General features: G+C 34.8%; 1 protein-coding gene across 4 annotated transcripts in view; it reads left to right on the top strand.

Annotated features, from left to right (window-relative positions):
- DMXL2 (Dmx like 2) overlaps positions 1-26470 on the top strand; it is a 119946-nt gene that overhangs the window by 70388 nt on the left and 23088 nt on the right. For 2 of the 4 annotated variants that reach the window (XR_008554255.1, XM_037502483.2), the window contains exons 17-27: positions 2617-2844; positions 4223-5899; positions 7919-8029; positions 9379-9548; positions 13526-13623; positions 14920-15085; positions 16390-16654; positions 20797-21875; positions 22274-22465; positions 23991-24067; positions 25565-25695. Coding sequence is in view for 3 of the 4 variants with exons in the window: in XM_037502483.2 (XP_037358380.1) it covers positions 2617-2844; positions 4223-5899; positions 7919-8029; positions 9379-9548; positions 13526-13623; positions 14920-15085; positions 16390-16654; positions 20797-21875; positions 22274-22465; positions 23991-24067; positions 25565-25695 (4194 nt within the window). In the remaining variant the exon portion in view is untranslated. The remainder of the gene's footprint in view (positions 1-2616; positions 2845-4222; positions 5900-7918; positions 8030-9378; positions 9549-13525; positions 13624-14919; positions 15086-16389; positions 16655-20796; positions 21876-22273; positions 22466-23990; positions 24068-25564; positions 25696-26470) is intronic. The other 2 variants (XM_037502484.2, XM_054701532.1) reach the window with 1 other exon arrangement.

The following is a 26470-nucleotide window of genomic DNA, read 5'->3' as shown; positions in this document are numbered from 1 at the left end:
TTTCTTGCCTTGTCTGTTTCAGTAGCTTGTATGTTGGGGAGAACTGATTTGTATCTGCTGAGTCATTGCTTGAGAGAGGAGCCTGAGGTGTCCAGTCACTGGTGAAAGCTGATGTGTGGTGGCTGCTTTTGTTTGTAGATCACTGATAACCCTCCTCTCTGGGTTTCCAGATACATGCCTGTGCAGTCTACACCCTGTGTAGTTGACAGGATCAGTACTAGTCCCTAAGGGTTGTGGGGAGGGTGGGCGCAGTGTAGCACCCTGTCCTCTGACTGGGAATCCTGCCCATCTGGCAGACACCAGCTCCTCCATGCCTTTTTCTCCTTAGGTAAGGGTGCACTTCCAATAGTCAGCACTCCTCTTTCCGGGACACCAGGCAAATGTGGGAGCATATCTTCAGGGTTTACAGTGCAGGTTCTTGCTCTAGCCACAGTGTCTAGGAGGCTTTCTCCACCCTTTTGTGTTAAGGAGTTGAATCTTCTCACTGTGTCTTCCGGCGTGGTCAGTACTGGTCTCTGATGTCCAAGAGGTGCTCTAATTTTTGCATGGGACCGTTTGGGTCCAGGTACCCTTTGGACTACTTTCAGATTATCCTCCTGCAAATGAAGGAAGGAACCTCCTCTGGTGCCATCTTTCTCCGAAACTTGAATATGGTTCATCCCAGAGACTGCAGAACCTCAGAGCCTATCTCTGCATAGGACCCACACCAAGAATTTATTATTTCTGGTGATTTTATAATTTGGCCAGTTTTATACACATTTAATACAATGAACTAATATATCTCTTATTTGTTCCCTTTGTAATCACTGTCACATAACTGTAAGTAGCAGGTCTGACTGGGCCATGACCTGGTATGAGAACAGCCAAATTTGTCAATAGAACCTGTTACCTAGTGGAGCCTAATCTTGATGCAGCAGGAATCCAAAAGTTCTTTTGAAGGCTTTGGAGTTAATTCTTGGTGTTATGTGTTGTTTGAAAGAAATGCAAGAGTAGAAAGATCCAAAACTAGCTCATCAGGATGAAAATCTTCGCTCACCAGAGAACATAGATTTTTTTGAGAGTGGAATATAGAGCCAGGAATGGTCTGAAGGGTTTAATAGGAGTAGTAACAGATCCTTGTGATAGGACAGAAATTATGTGATGCTATCTGTCCCCACTGCTTTTGAGGGAAATTTCCACTGCCATTACAGGGCTAGAGTTGCTTGCTTTCTAGAGTTTGCAGCAAATGATACGCTGTCTTTAACGTGACAGAAAGCACTTGTCTTTTGGCTCTAACATTTGCAGCAGATTTAGTGTATATTGCCATTCTTAGCTAATACTTGACTTTACCAGTACATTGAAGATTCTGCTAGAGGATGAAATGCTAGACCTAAATTTAGATGGGGAAGGAATATGTTGAGTATCTTCTAAAGTGCCTGATATTGAGAGAGATGTGTTATATATGTGAACTAATTTTTATCCTTAACTGGTGGAATGATAAGTAACTTGACCAAGTCCTCCATCTAGTTTGTCACAAACCAAGTTTCAGAATCAGATCTTTCTGATTCTAAGCCTTTGCTGTTTTCCATGTTCTTATTTTCTTTGTTAGCATAAGCTATACATTAGAAAATTGCATGGCTTTCATGAAGAAAAATGATGTAGATCACCCTTATTTTCAGATGAGGAAATAGCCAGAATTGGTGAAATACCTGGCTTAGGGAAAATACCTAGTTAGTGACAGAGCCAATAATAGTACTTGTGATTTCTGATTACTGATTTAAATTTGTACTTACTCCATTTTACAAAAATGCTTTCATGTTTTTTTATTGAATGGACTCCCATTTTCAAATAGCTCGACATACTAAACATCTACCGGAAGCAAACAGGGATTGGTCATTATCTCTGTTTTCTGGTGCTTCTTGAGGTGCACAAAACATTAGGACATCATCCTTGCCCTTGATAAATGCATATTCTCATGGGGACACACACACATGCGCACACACACACAAATAGAAATAGATTTAATGTAAAGTATCCCTGATGTGTAGCAAAGACACAGATATGTGAATCTGCTTAGAGATCTACACTCCACGCTTAAGACGAAAATGGAAATACTTGGGAAGATCAAGGTTAATATGTCTTACAACTTCAACTAAAAATATCTTAAATTTCTTTCAACCTTTATTTTTTGTATGCATTTGCAATCATCTTGTTTCAATACTTAAGAGACTGGTATTTTTGTATCTTCTTTGCATTTTCTCTAAGTTCATTTCTCAAAATTTGATTCATTATCCATCTGTTAAAGAAACACATTAAGCACAGAGTCTCTGTGGTTAGACCAGGAATCATGTTAACAAGTTCCTCAAGCTCATGATATGTTTTGAAAGTACAAGAAAATGGAACTAGATCACCCAAGATTTTATTCCTTAAATTTGGTGATTCTTCCCTGATGGTATCCCAGTTAATGGAGTTGGTGATGCTAAAAGAGTAAAATTTAAAAAAACTTTATTAAGGTAACAAGCAAAATTCAAAAAATTGGACTTATTTCCAAAGAAACCCTGTTTCTTAAAATAATCTAGCTCATGTATATGGTTATAATAGTAGTACATTTCATAATTTCATAATTTATTTTCAAAGCTAAAGCTTCAGAAGGTGTTTCATCAGAGAGTCTACTTACCGTCCCTGGACAGAAGAATGTAGACTCCTCTCCAGAAACCTCACCTAGCGTGAGCCCCATGCCACATTCTTCATCAATTGCCAATCTTCAAACTGCTAGTAAACTTATTCTGAGTTCTAAACTAGTGTATAGCCAACCTCTTGATCTCCCAGAAGGAGTTGAAGTAATAAGAGCAACACCTTCAGCAGGTAAGGTAGCTTTAAGACCAGGTGGTTATAGCTCAGAGTGGTCTTGAGAGGATAAAATGGTTGAACTCTTCTGAAATATGGCTATCTTAACATTGAGGTATTTACTTTCAAGTAATGATGCATCTGTTTAGAAACATGTCTTTGTTAGAAATAATTTACTATGATAAATATAATCAGCTTGACAGAAAATGAAGTAAATATTTTAATGTGAGGTTTCTTCCCTGTACTGTGATTTCCTGTAATTAGGAATACTATGATAGTAAAATTGCAAAAACCAGAAACAAATATGTTCATTCCAAATCATTGAAGCTTTTTTTTTGTTTGTTTTTTAAAAAGGCCTTTTTATCTACATTGTGCTAATTATGTCTCTAGTACATTTGAATAAGAGTTGGCATATAATTTGGGGGGAAAATGTGGGATATATGACTATAGTTTGACTTGTATAGAATGATACTCACTTTAACATGGTTAAGAAGGTGGTTTTGGAGGATAGGACTGGAAGCTATATTTAAAATGATCTGTCACTGTGGAATTCTAACTGAAGAGTTTCTAGAGTAGTATTTTTGGGGACTGAAATCTGGGGTTCAGCAAATGAATGCAATTGCTAGTGAATGATTTTTTTTTTAAAAGATTTATTTATGAATGATTTTGAATGTGAGGTGCTCTTATCCCTAAGCCAGGTTTGAATGCAGAGTGGGAAAGATCATCTTAAGAGTTTACTTTGGGCTTTTGTGACAGGTGCAGGTCTAAGCCAGTTTTTTGAATCCTTTAACTTACTGCAATGGTTTGGGATATATTCAAATAATGGTTTTTGTAATTTATAATAAATTAGGTTTTGCAGAGGCTTTATAAAATGCTGTCAAATGTCTTATTTGACCATAATATTCTAAGGGAAGCAGAGTAGTAACACATGCTCTGTTACTTAGATGGAATAGGCTCAGATGTTTAAAGTCACTCTCCCACTGTTAAGTTCTTTTTTTTTTAAGTTATCATTTTTTTTTTTAAGATTTATTTGTTTATTTATACAAGCACTGGGTACAGTCAGAAGCGCGGGAGGGTGAGAGAATTCACCAGAGCCAGAGAGGGGAGCAGAGCAGGCAGACAGAAGGACCGAAGTACACTGCTGAGGGGAGCAGCGGGCGGCAGGAGAGGTCTGCGCGCCATGTGGGACCCTCCTCCAGTGGCCGGGGAGCAGCCGGGGGCCGAACCGGCGCGGCAGAGGCCGCGGGCAGCTTTGCAATCCAGTGCTCAACCGCTGTGCCACGGGGGAGGCCCTACAATGACTTCTTATGCATTTATGACATAGATGAAAAAGATATGGAATGAAAGTCCAGTTAGGCATGTTTTGATTCTGACTATCCACTTTTTCTTTTTTAAGGACATCTGAGTTCCTCTTCAATTTATCCAGTGTGCCTTGCCCCTTATTTAGTGGTTACAACTTGTTCTGACAATAAAGTACGCTTCTGGAAATGCAATATGGAAACCAATCTACAATGTAAAAGTTATGAGAAGGAAACCTATCATTGGAGGAGATGGCCCTTGATGAATGATGAAGGAGAAGACAATAGCAGTACAGTGAGCATTGTGGGAAGACCAGTGGCTGTTAGCTGCTCATACACAGGTCGCCTTGCAGTGGCTTACAAACAACCTATTCAACAAAATGGCTTTGTCTCTAAGGAATTTTCCATGCATGTTTGCATATTTGAATGTGAATCTACAGGAGGGTCAGAATGGGTTCTAGAACAAACAATTCATCTTGATGATTTGGTGACTGTTGGGAGTGTACTTGATTCAAGGATCAGCGTTGACAGTAATTTGTTTGTGTATAGCAAATCAGATGCACTTTTGAGCAAGGATAGATATCTCATTCCAAATATTAAGCATTTAGTACATTTGGACTGGGTATCAAAAGAAGATGGTTCGCACATTCTCACAGTAGGAGTCGGTGCTAATATCTTCATGTATGGAAGGCTTTCAGGAATTGTGACTGAGCAAATCAACAGTAAGGATGGCGTAGCTGTCATTACTTTGCCACTAGGTGGTAGCATCAAGCAAGGTGTTAGGTCAAGATGGGTTCTTCTTAGAGCTATAGATTTAGTATCTTCTGTTGATGGTACACCTTCACTACCTGTTTCTCTTTCTTGGGTAAGAGATGGGATATTGGTGGTAGGAATGGACTGTGAAATGCATGTATATGCACAGTGGAAGCATGCTGTCAAATTTGGAGACATCGAAGCTTCTAGTCCGGATGCAGAAGACACAGCACTACAAGATCATTCTGCGTTTAAGTCTAGTATGTTGTCAAGAAAAAGTGTTGTTGAAGGAACAGCTAATGCAGATGATGTTTTTTGTTCACCAACTGTAGTTCAAGATGGTGGCTTATTTGAAGCTGCACATGTGCTTTCCCCCACTCTCCCACAGTATCACCCAACTCAGCTGTTAGAATTGATGGATTTAGGGAAAGTTCGGAGGGCTAAAGCTATTCTTTCTCATTTAGTAAAATGTATTGCTGGTGAAGTTGCGATAGTTAGAGATGCTGAAGCTGGAGAAGGCACTAAGCGACATCTTTCTCGAACCATTAGTGTAAGTGGCAGTACTGCAAAGGACACAGTCACCATAGGAAAGGATGGCACTCGAGATTATACTGAAATAGATTCTATTCCTCCATTACCACTGCATGCATTGCTTGCTGCAGATCAAGATACAACCTACAGAATTTCAGAAGAAAGTAAAAAAATACCACAGAGCTTTGAAGATCATACCAAAAGTCAGCCAGAGGATCAGTATTCAGACCTGTTCCAAATCCAGGATATAACAACAGATGATATTGATTTAGAGCCAGAAAAGAGAGAAAATAAATCAAAAGTAATAAATCTTTCTCAATATGGACCAGCTTACTTTGGCCAAGAACATGCTAGGGTACTTTCAAGTCATCTTATGCACTCAAGTCTACCAGGCCTTACCCGTTTGGAGCAAATGTTTCTTGTAGCTTTGGCAGACACAGTGGCTACTACCAGTACTGAGCTTGATGAAAACAGAGATAAGAGTTACTCAGGTAAATGTTCTCATTAAAAATTTATAAAGTTAATCATTACTAGATCTATTAGAATGACCTATTGCAATATATGAGGTAATGGTGTTGATGATAAATGATGGTTTTAGCAAAGCAAACCAAAAATTATCGATCATTTACTCAGTAAATATCGCGGGGAAGTGAACAATTAAGTGCTTTATGTACCTTATTATATTTAATAACCATATTATATTTGACATATTTAACTGAAGACCTTAGTCCTAAGGAAGATTAGATTAGTTTTCTAAGATCACACAGGTATTAAGTGGCAGAACTGGAGTTCATATGTAAGTAAATCATTGCCTCCAAAGCTGTATTCTTTAACTACTTCGCAAGCTTTCCAAATTTGAGGAAAAAAGACTCTACCTCAAAATCACCTGGAATATATCTCTTCATATAGATTTATATTCTTACTATAGCTCTCCAAAGTTTTCTATCAGTTTAAATAATCTTAGAGAATTTTGCCTCATGCCTATCTTCTAACAATGCTTAATTTAAGAGAAAATTCCAATCATTATGAAGTTGTGTGTAATGAAGCAAGATTCTACCCAGGATAGACTTGAAGTCCTTGTTGCAAGCCACATGAGTTTTTCTTTGGACATTAAGAAAGCAGTTATAACCACAATCCATGAAAAACAGCTTAATATATCTGATACAAAACTTTTATGTCTTCTGTGTAGAGTGTTTTTCTTTCATATTTTTTGCATGACTAACTTGCTTAACCTCTTCAAATTTCTGATGAAGTGTTATCTCATTGATAATAAAGTTCTTCCCTGGACATACTGTATAAAATAGAACCTCTTACTCCAACACTTCCTTTTTCTCCCAATCCTGCTTTATTTCTCTCTATAACATTAATTTTTTCTAGACACATTGCTTGTGTATTGTTTGTGTCTGTCTTCTAAAATGTAAGATTCATGAGAGTTGGAACTTTACCTCACTCACTGCCAAATCCTCAGCTCCTACTATACCTCACATGTTAAGTTTGTGTTTAATATGTTGAAGCCATTAGTGAACGAATGGTTTATGATATAGCTGATGTGAAGTAGAACTGGAACTTGAAGCATCACAATTTTTTTTGACTTTTTTTTTCTTCTAGAAAATATAATTTGATTTGAACTGACAGTCTGAGTTTTTCCTGAGTGGCAATTAATGGACTAGGTGCTATTAATATTTCTGCATTACTTTATTTGACAGTGGCTGTGGTTTTCATTAAATTAGACACACTTTCATACCTCTGTTCAACTTCTAACAAAGTGCAAATTTGTGGAGTCAAATTTCAAATCTTTGATAGTACCATATTTCAGTTGAACTACACAGCCCAGCAAATATTAACTATTTAATAATTTAACAAATGATTTTTTTAAAGATTGATTTATGTGTACAAGAACTGGGGTAGAGGCCAGAGGTGTGGGGGTTGAGAGGATTCACCAGAGACAGTGGGGAGCGGAACAGCAGGTCTACTGAAATACACTGCTGAGGGGAGCAGTGGGCAAGACAGGAGAGGTCTGCTGGGCTGTGTGGGCCACTTCTCTGGGCAGGGATCAAACTCATGCTGCAGTGGCTGTGGATAGCTTCATAGTGCTGTGAGTTTACCCCTTGTGCCACCAGGGAGGCCACTAACAGATGATTTTATTTTAGTTATGTTAATTCCTATTTTTAAATTTCATCTGAACTCATGTAAGAGACATATTTTCAATTGTACCTAATGTACTTTAGTGTATTCTTAATTGGGTATTAAGATTTCATTTCTTTATATTTATTACTATTGTTACCTATACTAGTACTGTTTTTCCTAATCATTTTCATCTGGGAGTTTTAGTATTTTCATGTTTTTTAGTAAAGATGTATTTTTTAATAGATATTAAATGTCCATGAAGGAATATGCTAAAATACATATCTTGTATACATTATTACTGAATTCAGTGTTTAATTTCTAACCTTTTCTTGGTTTGTCACCTGCTATATTCATTTTCCCTTAAACTTACTTTCTGTTTACAGGAAGAGACACATTAGATGAATGTGGTTTAAGATACTTGCTAGCTATGCGGTTGCACACATGCCTTTTGACATCACTACCTCCTTTATACCGAGTACAGCTACTTCATCAAGGTATTTAAATTCTTTGCAAAGTTTTATTTAGTACTGAAATGGTTGGTATGTTCATGTTTGTATATGAGCATTTGGTGAGTCATTGACTGTATACCCATCCCTGGACTACTTTTTTCTATTTGAATTATAACTGTGGTGAAAGTCCTTATAACCTGGTATATAAATATTGATATTTCTGCTTATTTCCTTATGTTAGTTTTCTAGCCATGAAATCATTGAGTCTAAGTCCATGATTTCTTTCTTGTTTTTCCTCTTCTTTACTTTATCTTTAGTTGAGATACTTGGATACCCTCATCAGGTATTACCACTGTAAAGTACATGATTTCTTAACTCTTGACACGTATTGCCACAGTCAGAAAGACTGTGTTCATTTATGTTGAACAGAAGCAATGTGTGTTGATGCCAATCCATTGCCAACATTTAATATTCTCATTGTAAATAGTCTATGCCATTTGGATAAGTTTGAAAAAATGGTATCTCAAGGATACTTTAAATTTTAGTTTTAGATTTAACCAAATGGTACTGAATCACTTAATGCCATTTGTATACATTGCCTAGGGACATGGAAAAGATCTCAGATTTCTGAAGCTTTGTCAAATTCCATTTTCCATTTCACTACAGTTAAAACATTGGAGATGAAAAGTAACTACTGTTGCAGATAATGTTCTGGGAATAGTTTCAGGGAAAAAGTTAAATAGTCAGTATATAGATAGAAAAACTAAGCAGCAGAGAGATAAACTGCAAAGAATGCCCTGCCATTGGTAGGGCAATAAAAATAAGCACTTGCCTTATTCTTTTTCTTCCTAGTGCCTTTCTCAACTACTAGTTAGGCTTCCAGGCACATTCACTGTTCTTGTATTCTTGCTCTCTGACCCTAGTTCCCCTGACATGCTTATGTGTATTTTTGTTTCCTCTTAATCATACCAAAAACATATCAAATTTCATTTAAGAGTATAGAATGTAATATATTTTTATATCCCTTCATATTAATTTATATAAATTTGATGTCAGCAAAGAATGTGTTTTGTATTATGGAATAATTTCTAAAGCAAATTATCAGTTATTTGATGTAATTATTTCTAAAATCATGCAAATATATAAATAGTGATAAAATTAACTTTCCTTCTAGGTTCTGAGAAAATACAAATTGATGTTATTAAATCTTATCCATTTTTCCCTTAAACTTACAGTGGAAGTTAAGGCTTGTTGTGTTGATTTTGTGGTATTTCAACCACAATTTTGTCAATATTAGCAAGGGGGAATTTTAAAAAAGAACAAAAACCAAAAAAATTGTTCTTGTTCTTTTTTGATGTAATTTTGAAGGTTATTCTTTTGTATTTTTAATTTAGGTGTGTCTACTTGCCATTTTGCCTGGGCTTTTCATTCTGAAGCTGAGGAAGAGCTGATAAATATGATTCCAGCAATTCAGAGAGGGGACCCTCAATGGTCTGAGTTAAGAGCTATGGGAATAGGTTGGTGGGTCAGGAATATTAACACTCTTCGAAGATGCATTGAAAAGGTAATATCATTGGATTTTGATGATTAAAAATAGCTCTTTTTTTGAAGGATAAAAGATGTTATATTGTGGGAAAAATCTTTAGTGGGGAATTGTTTGTGTATCTTGAGGTACTGAGAATTTCTTAAGTAAAAATTTTGGAGATCCCCAACACTAGACCTTTATAAAATGTTCTTGCAGTGTACCAATATGTCTATTGTGTGTAAACTGATTTTTGTAATATATTTATGTAATGGAATTATTTTCTGTTTTCAGTTGAAGCGTGTCATAGTTTAAGAAAATCTAAATTTAGAAAGTACTCTTAAGTTCTTGTCAGTTGTATAGATTACATAGAAAAATCATTCTTTTTATATAAAAGATATCTGCATGTCTAGGTTAATACATAATAAACTTCCTTTGCCTACCTAAAATAAAATTCAGTAAAAAGTTTTGAATTATGTGCCACTGAAGAACATGTCTTTAGCAACAAATTAAACATGCTATAAACTTTTTAAGATTTAATTTATTTATGTATCCAAGAATGAGGGTATAGGCCAGAGTGTGGGAGGTGGGTGAGAGGATTCACTAGAGACAGAGTGGAGAGCAGAACAGGTGAATCTACTGAAATACACTGCTGAGGGGAGCAGCGGGTGAGACAGGCGAGGTCTGCTGCACCATGTAGGTTAACTTCCTGGCTGGGGATTGAACTCCTGCTGCAGTGGCTGAGGAAAGCTTCATAGTGCTGAGACTTAACCCCTTGTGCCACCAGGAAAGCCCTATGCTATAAATTTTTTAAAGACAATTCTTTAGGAATCAGTTTTCTGGTAAATTTCCTTTTGAAAAAAATTTGGTAGTGGAAGTTGAAAATTCTTTTCTGTAGTAGCGCTGCAGAAACCAACCATTAGTGAGCATCTGTTGTGTGCCAGATTTGGGCCTGGTTCATAATTTGTATCTTATAATTTGCTCTTCAGCCCTATGTTACCATCTCCACATTCCACTCATAGAACTAAAACTTAGTTAATCAGATCCAAATCCCATCATTTATAAAACTGTGCCCTTCACACTCTTAACAGGATTAGTAAAGTAGAATTGTCATTCATTGGTTACTTTTAGAAATCCTTTGAAATTCTCTGAAGTACAATTAAGGGTACTATCCTTGTGAAGATGAACTTATTTCTCCCAAGAATGCAGAAACCCTTCTTGATTTTATTCCTCTCTAATAGTACTCAAACATTAATGCCAGATTAATGGCAAATTTATTTAAAATTTATGTCCCTGGGCCTCCCCGGTGGCGCAGCGGTTGAGCGCTGGGTTGCGAAGCTGCCTGCAGCCTCTGCAGCGCTGGATCGATCCCCAGCTGCTCCCTGGCCACTGGAGGAGGGTCCCACATGGCACGCAGACCTCTCCTGCCGCCCGCTGCTCCCCTCAGCAGTGTGCTTCGGTCCTTCTGCTTGCTCTGCTCCCTGCTCTGGTGAATTCTGTCATCCTCCCGCGCTTCTGACTATACCCAGTGCTTGTATAAATAAATAAATAAATCTAAATAAATAAATAAATAAATGAAATTTATGTCCCTCAGTTCTACTCCCAAATGTTTTTGGCATGGTCATCTTATCAGTGTTTTGTAGGTGTAGTTCACAATCCTCAGATCACAGTTCGAAATGTGAGTATAAGTGTCAGCTTCCTACTAGTGTAAACAGGCAACACAATATCATTACTTTAGTCTTAAAATGGGCACAAATGTAAGAGGGAATTTGTTCTCACACCAACTAAGAAATGTAGTTTGGTGTATAGGACAAGATTGTTATGGAATATAAATAACATAGTATCCACATTAAAAATTTTATATTCTGGGGTCTCCCTGGTGGCACAAGGGGTTAAGCACTGCACTATGAAGCAATCCACAGCCTCTGCAGCACGAGTGTGAGCCCCAACCTGCCAGGGAGAAACCCACATGGCACAGTAGACCTTTCCTGTCTCGCCCGCTGCTCCCCTCAGCAGTGTATTTTTAGTCAATCTGCCTGTTCTGTTCCCTACTCTGTCTCTGGTGGATCCTCTCACCCCACGCATTTGTGGCCTGTACCCCAGCTCTTGTATGCATAAATAAATAACTCTTTAAAAAAATTTTATTTTCGGAGGCAGTAGAAAAAAATTATGTGAAATGGTTCAGGTGTTGCCTACAAGATCTCTTTAATTTCTTGCCAGGTGTAGTCCCCAAAAATGATGTATAAAAAAAAAAAAAGCAACACTTAAAAGAAAGTGGTGTGCCTTTAATTATTTGTGACATTTACATATGATTTATTTCTGTAAGTAATTTATTAAAATTAAATCAGTGATAATATAAATTTTTTTGCCTTGAGATATATATTATAAATCTGTGAGTATGAACAGAAATTTCTTTGAAATTATTAAACACATTTAAGCAATAGGTTAAATATTTGAAGAGAAAATACTAATTTTAAGGAAAGGAAGAGAAATAAGAGTATTGAGAGTCTAGAATTTTCGTGATGTGATTTTAGGTGCTTTCCCCATCTCTCCCATGCCTCTATTGGCTGTTTCACCAGCAGTCAGTGTGAGCTAAGAAAACATCCACTGTTCTTTTGTTATGCCTCTAAGCTTAGTGGTTTGCAGAAGTTATCTTAGTATCTTTGGGAAATAGGATGTGTTTGGCATGGTATTATGTTCACAATAACATAGTTACATACAATAATGTTACTGGCTTAATGACTTTTTAATTTACACTGAGTTGGCTGATTCTGTATAAATTCTGCAACTGGTTATATGACACAAAGAAAGTTATCAGAGGATTAGGTGCTCATTAACATTTTTCCTCATAGAATTTCTAAGAATTAAAATTTCTAAACCCTTGAAAATGATGGATTTCAACCTTCTGTATTTTAATTACATGCCAGAAATAATTTGTCCTTCAGAGTTATCAGGATTTAATTGAAAATGACCAGAAATGATTTTTTTAAGTATATTTAAAAAAACACCAGAACATTTCTTGCCTGTAGTTTTTTAAATGTGTGTAACTGATATTTATTCACAGATGTCTGTATCAGTATGAGTAGAGAGAGCTTAATTTGTGAAATCACTTATACCATAAAAGTTAGCATTTTAACTTTACAAAACATTAATAAAAGAAATATATTTAATTTTAAGGAAAAAAGTTACCTATCTTGAGTATTCTGCCTTCTTGTGTCCTATGTAAAAGCTTTCAAAATTTTATTTTAATTGAAGTAACATGGTTTCCAACAAGATATAGGCTTCTGGGGTACAGCATTATGTGTCAACATTTGTATATAAATTATAATCACCACCAAAAATCCAATTTCCATCTCCTACCATACAATTGACCCGCTTTACACTTTACCTGATTTATTGCCCCCTCCCCTCTTCCTTTCTGGTGACCACTATTTGTTCTTACAATATTAAAGTTTGTCTTAGTTTTGTTTGTACACTTGCTTTGTTTCATTATTTTCCGCATATGAGTGAAATCATACAGTATTTGTCTTTCTGTGTCTTATTTCACTTAACACAGTGCCAAATAGGTCCATCCATGTTGTGCGAATGTCAAGATTTCATCTTTTGTAAAACAGTTTTATTACTACCTGGGTAGTATTCCTTTTTCCGCCCCTTATTCTGTGACTTCAGGCCATTCACTCATCCCCTTTGTCTCAGTCACCTCAGATGTAAAATGGGGGGTAATTATAGTACATGATTTTGTGATGATTCAATAAGATGAATGAAAGGTGCATAGATTGGTGCCTAATTCATGGTAAGTAGACAGTGAGTGATAATATTTTATGATATTTTAATTATAATTACTGGCATGTGAATGGTTGTCTCTAGGAGCATGTGTTATGAGCCCCTGGAGACTGTGGAATAGAGCCAACTTTTCCTATCTCTGTAGTTTTCTGTCAGGAAATTAGGGAAGTATTAAGTGTTGGTTAATTGGTTGTAATTCTTTTATAAAATAATATAATATTTTACTTACCATTTAGGTTGCCAAAGCTGCTTTTCAAAGGAACAACGATGCCTTGGATGCGGCTTTATTCTACCTTTCAATGAAGAAGAAGGCAGTAGTGTGGGGTCTGTTTAGGTAAGTTGCCTCAACATTTAATATAATTCAGTGAAGTGAAGATTGTGCTGCAAACCAGAAGCCTGATGCCTTTGAAAGTATTAGATTATGAACTTGACAAATCAGCTGACTTCTTTGTGCCTTGATTCCTTTATAAGAAATTGGTAAAATATCATTTCATCTTAACCTTAAGAGTGGAATGTTACTTAAAATTTGGCAAAAGCACTTTAGAAAGTGAACTCTTATTTTCTATTTATGTATATACAGGCATTATAAGCCTTCCTTTTTAAATTTTTTAAATTTTATATATTTTTTACATCATTTTTCATTTTTGCACAATGTGCATTTTCATCTTGGTTATAGTCCCCATACAATTCCCACCCCCCTTGTTTTGATCCTACTCCCTCCTCCCCACCCTGTGGTGTGTTTCTGGTTTATAGTTGCCTGTGGATTTTGATTTTTACTTTATTATAATTAGTCTTTTTCCTGGTTCCTTATTTAAGTTTTCTAAATTCCTGCTATGAGTGACACCATCTGGTATTTTTCTTTTTGGCTTATTTCGCTGAGCATGATCCCTTCCAGCTCCATCCATGTTGCTGCAAATGGCATGAGTTTATCTTTTTTGATAGCTGAGTAATATTCCATTGTGTAACTGTATCACATCTTCTTGATCCAGTCGTCTATTTTTGGGCATTTGGATTGTTTCCCTAGCTTAGCTATTGCAAATAGTGCTGCTGAGACTCAACAAAAACAAAGTAATTGAGTCAAAAAAATGGGCAGAAATACTAAAAAGAAACTTCTCCAAAGAGGAAATGCAAATGGCCAACAGGCAAAAAATGTTCAACATCATTTGTAATCAGGAAAATGCAAATCAAAACTTCAATGAGATACCATCAAAAAAAACCTAGCACATATCAAAAAAAACTAGCAACAACAAATGTTGGCGAGGATGTAGCGAAAAAGGAACTCTCCTGCACTGCTGGTGGGAGTGCAGACTGGTCCAGCCAGTATGGAAAGCTGTGTGGAGATTCCTCAGCCTCCTAAAGATGGAGGTTCCACATGATCCAGCAATTCCACTCCTAGGTATTTACCCAAAGGACACAGAAACATTAATTCAAAAGGGCACCTGCACCCCTATAAGCCTTCCTTTTTATAGACATGCAGAGAAGTGTGTTTATAATTACCTCTCACTGAAGTTATTGTTCATCTTTTAGATCAATGTTTGTGGTTTTTATTTTCTATATTTTGTATAGAATATACATTTTATATTCTGAAAAGGATTGGTTTTGCCACTGATGTTTGTGTTCTGATTCCCAGGTCACAACATGATGAAAAAATGACAACATTTTTCAGCCACAACTTTAATGAAGATAGATGGCGTAAAGCTGCTTTGAAAAATGCTTTCTCTTTACTTGGAAAACAACGCTTTGAACAATCTGCTGCTTTTTTCTTGTTAGCAGGTTCATTGAAAGATGCTATCGAGGTATAATTAAGAAAACATTATACAGAAAACTTGTAAGAGACTGAAAACCTGAAGAGGTTGTAGAGGAGATTATAATTATTGGCATGTTTGTATGGACAGAGGATAACTACCGAGGTTACTTAAATAGCAGCAGTGTGATCAATGAAGTTATAAATAAATTCAGGTGTGAAAAAAATGCAAAATTTTATAGAGACTATTGATTTTCAAAATGAGCATGCACATTTCAAACTATGAATGTTTGAAAAAATGACATACTTTTTATGAGTGTTTTCTTCCTGACCATCTTGTAATTCTGAACCATTTTATATATATATATATATATATATATATATATATATATATATATAGGTCACAACCTCCTCTTGGTGTAGAAGGGCATAAGTAAGTTATTTTTCTTCTATGTGAAAATCACAGATAAGGAACTGAAATTGGAATTTACACTGCTTTGTAATGTTGTTGTCTTAGTGGAAAAAGAATGTGAAGAGGTTTAGCTTTGCATTTTTTAATATTTAATCCTGGCAGCTAATGGTAATTGCAAATGTTTATGATCTACCTCTTAGGATACTCAGTATCATTATGAACAACCCAAACAGGTGAAGGAAAATCAGAATTGGACGTAACACATTATAGGAGAAATAGGAAATACCCCACAAAATGAAAGTATATTTAGAATCAGTCATATTTTCAAAATTATCTCAGGTATATGATTTTTAAAATAACAAATGTTTATAATTTGGAAATTGGAAGTTATTCCTATAATTTCCACAAAAGATATTCAGGCAAAGAAAAGAAACATTGATTGCATTATGCTCATATTACCTGAATGGCCTAAATTTCTCAAGATGAGTAGTTATATTAGAATATAGACTAACAGAGAGTAAAATAGATTATGTACCTTTATGACAGGAATTATCTGCCATGTAAGTAGTAGGTTCTTTTAAATAGTAATAATTATCCCTCGTGGAACTATATTTTGAAATTAAGAGGACCTGTTAAATATAAATTGAATGATCATATATTAATTTAAAAATGAATGTTATTAATTCAAGCTGACCTAAGTTTGAGATGATGTTGATGCACTTTTTTAAAGCTTATTTTATAAATGATCTTTCTAGGCTGGAAGCTACTAAATTCTACTCCTCTTTTTGCTATTCCTTAACCTGTCAAGCAGCCATATAACTTACCTTTGGATCCATTTCTCCCCTGTGACTATATAAATGGTAGATAATTTCAGGATATCAGGGAGCTATTTCATGTTTCTAAATAATTATTATATAAGTATTTTCTAATATTTAACTTTGCAGGTATGTCTGGAGAAAATGGAAGATATTCAGTTAGCTATGGTTATTGCCCGTTTATATGAATCTGAATTTGAGACTTCATCCACTTACATATCCATCCTAAATCAGAAGATCTTGGGTTGCCAAAAGGATGGCTCAGGGTTTGATTGTACGAGATTACATCCTGATCCTTTCCTGCGTAGTCTTGCCTATTGGGTAATGAAAGATTACACCCGAGCCTTGGACACGTTATTGGAGCAAACACCGAAGGAGGATGATGAACATCAAGGTAGGAACGTTTTGCGAGGTGTTTTTTTTTTTCCTTTTAACTGAAGAGTTTATGAACTAATGATCACTTAGAGTAAAGTTGTATAACCTACAGTCATTACCAGATTTACTTTTCAACTTTGGGAGTTATCAAAATTACTTATGTTACTAAAGGATTAGTTGTTTACTATTTATAGGTGATGCTAACATTTTGCTGTTATAATTTTAGTGCCAAGAAGACTCACATTTTTACTCATAGTTATATATAATGAGATATATAAAATAGGATTCATACTTTTATAATTTCATGCATAGTAAATTGAAGCTTACAGAATGTTTCCAGATGATACAGTCTTTCCATATAGACCTATAGCCATTTTTTTCAAGGTAGAAATTTTGAGTGTACACATACTGATTTAGTGTATATACCCTGAAAAAAATTACTTTTTATGTAGAAAACTTTCTTTGCTCTTGGTTATCCTTCCCAAGTGAGGTGTTATTTTTTAACATCTGCATGTTAATGTTACATATTTATCAGCATTGTTTATAATAATTTAGAAAAGGAACATTCTAAGTATTCATCAATAGAATATTGAAGTAAATTTCAATAGTCGTAGTATAGAAGCAATGTGCTATTAAAATATGAGGTAGATTGATAGATTAGTATGTTTATTAAATGAAGAAAGTAAGTGCAGAACAGTGACTGGTTGTCTTTTGCATATATGTCACTCGTCTACAGATGAGACACGTCCGTGTCTGGAACAAATCACAAAAAACTAATTGTCATGCTACCTTTAGGAAATAAGAGTGGGGAGATATAAGTGGTAACATTTCATTTTGTATTCTTTGTAATTATAATTCTCAGGTCTTATATTTTGGTTTCTTATTTTAAAATGCTAATAGTTTATATGGGTAAAGAGATCAGGACTTGTTTTTTATTTTCTTCTTTCATAAGAACAAATATAGTATTTTAGTAATTATTATTAAATATCTTAAAGGAAATAAGACCTTAAGAGTATCTGAGTTACCCAGGTAATTTTAATTAAATGTGCATATTTTTATAGACAGAAGGTTCTATTTCTTAATGTTTTTGATGTTAACTTTAAAAAACTTGTTAATGTGGAAAATTTCAAATATATGTAGAAGAGTGGATAGTATTGTGAAAGTCTATGAATTCATCACTCAGCTTTTTAAAAATTTACACATTTGTACATCATTTTTCATTTTTGTACAATGTATGCATTCTCATTTTGGTTATAGTTCCCATGAAATTCCCACCAGCCATTTACCTGTGCACCATCACTATAGTCCCTTGTGCTCTTCCCTCTCCTGTTTTGATCGTACTCCCTTCTCTCTGCCTGCATAATGTCTCTGGTTTATAGTTGCCTGTTGATTTTGATTTTTACTTTATTACAATTACTTTTTTATCCTTATCCCTTATTTGGATCCTCTACATTCCTCCTAAAAGTGAAACCATCCAGTATTTTCTTTTTCCTTCTGGCTTATTTCACTGAGCATGATCCCTTCCAGCTCCATCCATGTTGCTGCAAATGGCATCAGTTTATCTTTTTTTTTGATTTCTGAGTAATATTCCTTTGTGTGTATATGTACCACATCTTGAACCAGTCATCTATTTTTGGGCATTTGGGTTGTTTCCATAGCTTAGCTATTGTAAATAGTGCTGCAGTAAACATAGCGGTGCAGGTGCTCTTTTGAATTAATGTTTCTGTGTCCTTTGGGTAAATACCTAGGAGTGGAATTGCTGGATCATATGGAAGCTCCATCTTTAGCAGGTTGAGGAATCTCCACACAGCTTTCCATAGTGGTTGGACCAGTTTGCACTCCCACCAGCAGTGCAGGAGAGTTCCTTTTTCTCCACATCCTCACCAACACTTATTGTTGCTAGGTTTTTTTGGATATGTGCTAGTTTTTGTTTTTTTTTTTTGATGGTATCTCATTTTGATTTGCATTTCCCTTATTACAAGTGATGTTGAACATTTTTTCATATGCCTGTTGTCCATTTGTATTTCCTCTTTGGAGAAATTTCTTTTTAGCAATTCTGCCCATTTTTTGACTGGATTATTTGTTTTTGTTGAATCTCGTCAGCTCTTTGTAGATCTTGTGATCAGTCCCTTATCATGAGTGTTGTGTGCAAAAGTTTTCTTTAAAACCCAGCTTTAATAGATGTTAATTTATAACCAACCTTGTGCCTCATATATTCCCATCCTCTTCACCCCTTCCTATTCTTTCTTTTTTTCTTTCAAAGATTTTATCCTTTGTGAGCAGGAATGCTTGTTTAGATTGCAATCTACTATAGCAACTGTAGATCACTGTAAGTTTATTAGTATGTATAATAAAGGGAACATATATTTGCTTCTTTTTCTTTATTTACCAGTTCTCAAAATAGTTGCTTGGTTCCCTGGCATCCTTGGTTCCCTGGCATCACAAAAGTGATCAATTAGCATTTACTTATACTTTTTTATGTTTTAATTTATTTTGAGGCAAGGGTGCATACATTTTAATAGGGGAAGTAAAAGTCTTTATAAATTTAGCTATTATCTTACAGATCCCACTTTGGGAGAGGGATGTAACCATCCCATGATTAACAAGCAGAGGGAATTCCAGCGGAAATAATTACCCCAACCACATGTCCTCTGATCCTGGAATCCCATGCCTGTGCTTCCTGTTGAATGATCTCAACGAGAAGTCAGGAGGCCAGTCCCAAGTAGGGAGCTGAGAAATGGAAGACCAAAGTGGAATATGTCCAACTCACTACCATACCAGATCATCTGAGGATGTGGGTTTATTTTCTTATACAAGAACATATATGTCCTTCAGTTTTCAGGCTTAATACCTAAAGCAGTGCAACTATGTTTCTACATGACTATTTCTTTCCTATTAAAAAGTAAATTTAAAGATTCAGGTTTGTGTAGAGTAAAACCCGCAGGGTCAATTTTTGTGGACACAGAACTTTAAGGAAAGAACATTACAGTGTAGAAAAGGAAACTTTTTTTAAAAAAGTTTATTTTGAACTTACAGATTTAGATAGATCTATGTTTTAACCCATTGCGGTTTATTACTGTAGATACTCACATTATCCCATCTTTAGCCAGTGGGAGATTCTACAAATTCTTCAGTCCTTTCGACATTATTCCTTGATTGTTTCTTTGCTTTTTGGTATTGCAACATGTTTCAGAATCATCTTGTATATTTTCTGACTTGGAACTGGAAATGGCTATTACCCCAAAGAATCCTGGTTCTTTTTATTGAAATAATATATAGAGACAAGGATTTAGAGACTGCCGTCAGGGCAAAGAGATCTTTATTGCTGTTGGTTTGGTCTTTGTTTCTAGGCTATGTCAGTGAATGGAAGTAGGAATTTTTTCCCTAAGAATTCACAAATTCACACTTATATATAGTTTAAATATATATTGTAAGGTTCTTTCTCTTTAGATTACAGATTTCTGTCTTAAAGTGAAAATCTTGGATTCTTATAGCATTAACACATAGTTTTTAGGCTTATAGTAATTTCAGAATATTAATACAAATGTTTTTCATAACCTGATTACTGAGAAAGGGTTAAACTTATTTTTTTTTGCTATTTTTGTTTGTATGGTATATTATACACCAAAGCATGTGTTTAATTTTGCTTTAGTCTTTTTGGTAAATTTTTAAGATTTAATTTACTTTCAAAATTATATAAAATGTTGACATGATTTTGAAGCAAAATATATAAAACCGATGTATTTTCAGAGAAATCTAGCTTCTTTCCTGACCTTCTCTGTTCTCTCCTTATTTAAGGAGTTGATTAAAAAAGAAAGTGTGGTTGTGTTTTCCTTCCATTTGAAAATATAAGCATGTGTGTGTTTGTGTGAGTGTGTGAGTGTGTGTGTGTGTGTGAGAGAGAGAGAGAGATCTTTCTTAGATAAAGATAGTTTACTACATACACTTTTTTTCTTTTAATATAGTCTGGGTAATACTTCATAGCAGTACATAGTGAAATTATTTTTATTTCAGCGGTATAGTTTTACTAATGTGCATTATCATAGTTTAACTTAGGTTAATATTTAATTATCTTTTATTTTGAGGATATGCTAACATTTTATATTTTAATAATAGTACAAGTTAACACAATACCTTATTGTTTCTGTCTGATTTCTATAGTTATCATCAAATCTTGTAACCCAGTGGTGTTTAGTTTCTACAACTACCTTCGAACTCATCCCTTGATTATTCGAAGAAACCTTGCCTCCCCTGAAGGAACTTTGGCAACCTTAGGTCTCAAAACTGAGAAAAACTTTGTTGATAAAATTAACCTTATAGAAAGAAAATTATTCTTTACAACAGCAAATGCTCACTTTAAAGTTGGGTGCCCTGTTTTAGCCTTAGAGGTACTCTCCAAAATTCCCAAAGTTACCATAATATCTGCCTTACCTACAAAGAAAGATAAGCCTGACTTTATTTCTAAAAAGATGGGTGATATACCTTCAGAATCGAAAACTCTGAGTGATGGACAAAGAAGTTCTGGCACTGATTGGTCAAATGCAACTTCATCACAGTTTGACTGGAGTCAGCCAATAGTAAAAGTTGAGGAGGAACCTCTTAACCTTGATTGGGGTGAGGAGCATGATAGTGCCTTAGAAGAAGAGGAGGAAGATGCTGCTGGTTTAGTAATGAAAAGTACAGATGTCAGGAAGGATGAACAAGAAGATCAGAAAACTCCAGACCCTAATATGTTAGTGACACCTCAGGAAGAGGATTATCTTGAAGGTGATATTGAAGTAGACGTGATTGCTGAACAACTGAAATTTCGAGCTTGTTTAAAGATTCTTATGACTGAACTAAGAACATTGGCTACAGGTTATGAGGTAGATGGAGGAAAACTTAGATTTCAACTCTACAACTGGCTTGAAAAGGAAATTGCTGCCTTGCATGAGATATGTAATCATGAATCAGTCATTAAAGAATATGCCAATAAGGCTTATTCCAAAGTAGAGAGTGATCTTCTGGATCAGAATGAAATGGTGGACAAACCAGATATTGGTTCCTATGAGCGCCACCAAATAGAAAGACGAAGATTGCAGGCTAAACGAGAACACGCAGAAAGGCGAAAGTTGTGGTTGCAGAAAAATCAAGATCTCCTGAGAGTGTTTCTTAGTTACTGTAGTCTTCATGGGGCCCAAGGCGGTGGGCTGGCCTCAGTAAGGATGGAACTCAAATTTTTGCTACAAGAATCACAGCAGGTATGAACTTCAGTTTTTCAATCTTGGTAATTTGAATAAGTTACAGAACACTTCCATTTGTAGCTATATAGTAAAGACCATTTTACTATTTAAATATGTTCTGCTCCTTAATCCATAGGAGGCAGATATCAACACCATGAATGGGTCTTTAAGACTAAGGCTTTGATAAGCTTTGACTTAGGCATAAAAATATGAGTGCTCAGCTATGCCATGGTCCTCGTTTTATCTTCTGTGGCCAGCATAGACCCTTGGACAGACTGGGTGCTCATATGAATAAGTGCAGGAACATAACACTTTATTGAAATGTATATTGCTAGTGTATTTATAATATAACTAATCATTGTTTTTTTCCTCCTTCATTTTAACTACTTTGAAAAAATAATCCACTGTCACCCCAGGAAACTACAGTGAAGCAGCTCCAGTCTCCACTACCATTGCCTACCACCTTACCTCTGCTTTCAGCAAGTATCGCTTCAACAAAAACAGTCATAGCTAATCCTGTGTTGTACCTCAATAATCACATCCATGATATACTTTATACTATTGTTCAGATGAAAACACCACCTCATCCCAGTATTGGCGATGTCAAGGTATCGTAAAGTTTATGACTATTTGATCTTATACACACTAAGAAGGGAAATATGTTATACTTACGCTACATAGAGGAAGTATTTTTAAGGGCTCTTATGTACTGTTTTCTTTTTCTTTTTTTCTTATGTACTATTTTCTCACTCCCTATCAATTCAAGACTGTTCAATGAATGTAATTTAAAAGTAAACGTTCTTCTGGAAAAGTTATTCTTAAAGTCAGGCAAATATTTTTTCCAGTAATAAAATTAATTTTCTAGTGTTCTTAACACTTAATATTCCTTTAGCTACGCTATTCCCCTAATTGAACCACTAAGTTAGATATATTTATGATTGTTTGCTTACATGCCAATATATTGTGAAAATATAAATTCAGTGAATATCTTTGAAAGAATCATGATTTATCAGGAATAGTCCCAGAGAAAGTGTCCATGCCGCTGTTTCCCTGATGATTATGTGTGTTGTAGGCTGTGCAGTCTATGGAGCATTCGCGTTTTGGCAGTTACTCCCCAAAATTAAATCTATACCCTAGAGAATTTGACAGGATCTGGAGAATTGATCAGATTCCCACTGTGCTATCCAAAGTGTATTTGTGTTACACTTTGTCCAGTTCGAGTGACTGATGTTATTTCAGGCCCCCAACATTTAAATTTTTTAATCTTTTGTTTGAAAGACATTCAATCTCTGGTAGTACCTTTTCTGAAGAACTGAAGATTAACTGATAGTGTCAGCCTACTGGAGACTTCTGGTCTACAGCATGTATTTCTATATCAGTATTTTAGCAGAGACTACTTATTTTTTAGGGGGCTAATAGAAAAGGCATTAAATGTATATAAATTCTAGGTAAAAATGTTCAGTTCCTAGAAATTTGGATAAGGCTTTCAAAGAGTACAAAAATTTCTGAATTCCCTTCAAATTTTAAGATTTTGGGACAGAAAATACTGATTCAATATGACACTTTAGGGTGATTTTTATCTTATATTGATAATTTTTAAACTTTCTAAATTTAGAATTCTAACACTGTGCCACTTATAACTACTAAGTAAATTATCTACTTTCTGTAAAACCAGCCATTTCACACAATGATTGATACATTTTCTAAGTAGATTTACTGATAGAATCAAGTCTTAATTTTTATCATGAAGCAAGTTTAAATAAAAGTTTTGAAAATGCTATACTTATTTTGGTTCTACTTTTTTTGATTATTATTAGTTAAGCTAATCATTTATAGGCCAAGATAATCCCAGTAATATGAACGCGGCACTCTGTTCATGGCATAGTAAGTGGTGTGCTCATGGTAAGTATTTGAAGATGTTTGTGGATCACTTAGCTTGGTTGTGGACGTACATATAAAGTTGAGTGAGTGTTATTTTAGAAGTTTTGAAAGAGTTTGTAGGCTCATCTAGAATATAGTCTTATTTATGATTTTGGTAGTTTCCTGGCTATTTTCTAAAATATAAGGTTACTTAAAAATTAAGTTGTGTAGAAATGTTAGTACAGAATGTAATTGTGGCTGTTTTGGTTTTAGGTACACACACTTCATTCTCTGGCTGCATCGCTTTCTGCATCAATTTACCAAGCATTATGTGACAGTCACAGCTACAGGTAAAAAACAAAAAACAAAAAACCCTGAAGTAGTATTAATATAGCAAAAACATTAAACTGTTCAAGTTATATTAAGGTTCTGTTTCCTAGGGACTGAAAAATCCTCAAATGTGACGACCGTGTATATTTTAATAGATTAAGAGAATGAATGAGATATAAGATAATTATTTATTTCAGCTATCACCTAGTAATAACAGAAAAATATAGAAATGATAAATAGTAAAAGAAATTATCACCACCTTTTTTATTTTCTAGAAAAGCTCACTGTCCAAAATAATAGTATGAAGTTTCCTATTTTTGTACACATGTACTATTTCAGCATTGTGTTAGCTCCTATTTGTTTAACTGGCTTTCAGTTGAAAGAATACTTTCGAAAGTCTAAAAAGTACATTCCAAAATTGAATTATTAAAATAAATTTAGCTTAACCATTTATGTGTAATAAAGTTTTTGGAACTGTTCCTAATTAGAAGTAACGTTTTGAAATATTCTAAATATCACATTACTTTCATCAGCATAGACTTTGCATTTAATGACTAGAACAGTCGTAGTAAGAAATTTAATTACTTGGAAAGATGAATTATATTTAAATGAATTATATTTAAAATGTAATATATACAAACTGACATTTTTATATTAGGCGTATGTCTAGATTTTTTTTTCTTGAAATTTTAGTGTTTCATGGGAAAGTTTGATGTCATATTCAGGAATTACTCTCAAAATGGTCTATATTGTTTTGAGCCTAATTCGGCCATATTTAAGTAATCCCAAAGACTTGAAAATGTAGGGGAAAAGCTTATTTAGTTAACTGTAGTTCTCTTCATGATCAAAGAAGACTTGTTAGATACTTAGTCACTGGTTAAAATGGTTCCAAATGAAAATTCAAATAAATATTTTTAAAATGTGTATTTTATAGTCCTTAGGCTATGTCTGATTCTCAAGGGAGTGAACTTTGCTTTCTGCTTTTGGATTTTCCCCAACTTCAGAAAGTGTTTAAGAATAGGGAAATAAATATTCAGGGGCATTTGGCTTTAGGATTAAGAATTTCTAAAATATATTTCTAGATTCTTTAGATTTTAGCTTATGTTTCAATTCCGATTTTAAGCTTGTACAACTTTGCACAGTTAAGGAAGGCAACGAAATAGTAACCTGAAACTTTCTAATCTGTCCTAGTGCCAGTAATAATCTTATCTGAGACTTTGTTTAAATAAAAATGAATGCATGTAGAAAAGATACTAAGGTACACTAATTGGTCTCTGGAAAAGAGTTTAAAAGATCAACTTTCATCTGCCCAATATAGTAAAATTTGCTATTATGTTTTGAAAAAAATTAATAAACCTTTGTAATTAATTTTAAGACCTGTCTAAAACAAATTTGCATTAAAACAATGAATTCATCTTTAAGAATTTTGATTCTATTATAATCATCTGTAATGAGTGATATGTACAAAGTGCAATTATTATATATGTTAGGATGATAACTGAATCTATTTGTTTTAGCAGTCAAACAGAAGGAAATCAGTTTACAGGAATAGCTTATCAAGGACTTCTTTTAAGTGATCGTCGAAGACTGAGGACAGAAAGTATTGAAGAACATGCAACGCCAAATTCTTCTCCTGCTCAGTGGCCTGGTAATTTAAGCATTAAAAAAAAAATCTACTTGGCAGTTCCTTTTTTTAAAAGCTACTAACTGGTTTCTGACTGTTGTTCTTTGTGGGTTTGGTGAATGGTTTTTTTGAGGATGTTTTCTACTATGGATTAGGAATTCTTAAGTACTGTAATGTCTGAAGAGTCAGAAAGTTAAGGCTTCAAGAATCAGCTCTGTTGTCTAGCATAAAAAAGCAAAGGTTTAACATCTTAAGGGTGAACACACAATCTTCCTTATCATTAGACACTCTGAATGAGAGACCTAGAGAGCGATTTCACAGAGAGATGTCAGAAAAGGTACCATATCCAGTAAAACTATTTTATTTTTAAAATTTTATTTTTAAATTATGTTGTAATGAAGTACCTTTTCCTTATATTCTTGTTGATTTTTTGACAATACAGGATTTTTCCTTTCAGGTGTGGTCACTGTTGTTCTCCCACCACCGAAGCACCCATGGTGCACTGTGTTCTCCCCCCTCCACCTGTTTCACCTCACCCTTTCCTTCTGCCTTCTCTCCCCCTTCTCCTGGATGTTTTAGATCTATGGTCAGCTTTCAAGATTTGTCTTTGACGCTGTTTGGTTTCTCTATAACCACATATAAGTGAAACAATCCAGTATTTAGGTGTATCTTTCTCCTTCTGATTTACTTTGCTTATGTTGTCCCTTCTCGTTCCATCTGTGATGCTGCAAAGGGCATGAATTTATCTTTTTCGATTGCTAAGTAGTATTCCCTCGTGTATATATACCATGTCTTGATC

The sequence above is a fragment of the Talpa occidentalis genome, unplaced genomic scaffold (genome assembly GCF_014898055.3).
Source record: "Talpa occidentalis isolate TD23 unplaced genomic scaffold, MPIMG_talOcc4v2.1 talOcc4.11, whole genome shotgun sequence".
Taxonomy (NCBI): domain Eukaryota; kingdom Metazoa; phylum Chordata; class Mammalia; order Eulipotyphla; family Talpidae; genus Talpa; species Talpa occidentalis.
Note: the sequence above shows the minus strand (reverse complement) of the source record. Positions and strands in the feature narration are given on the sequence as shown.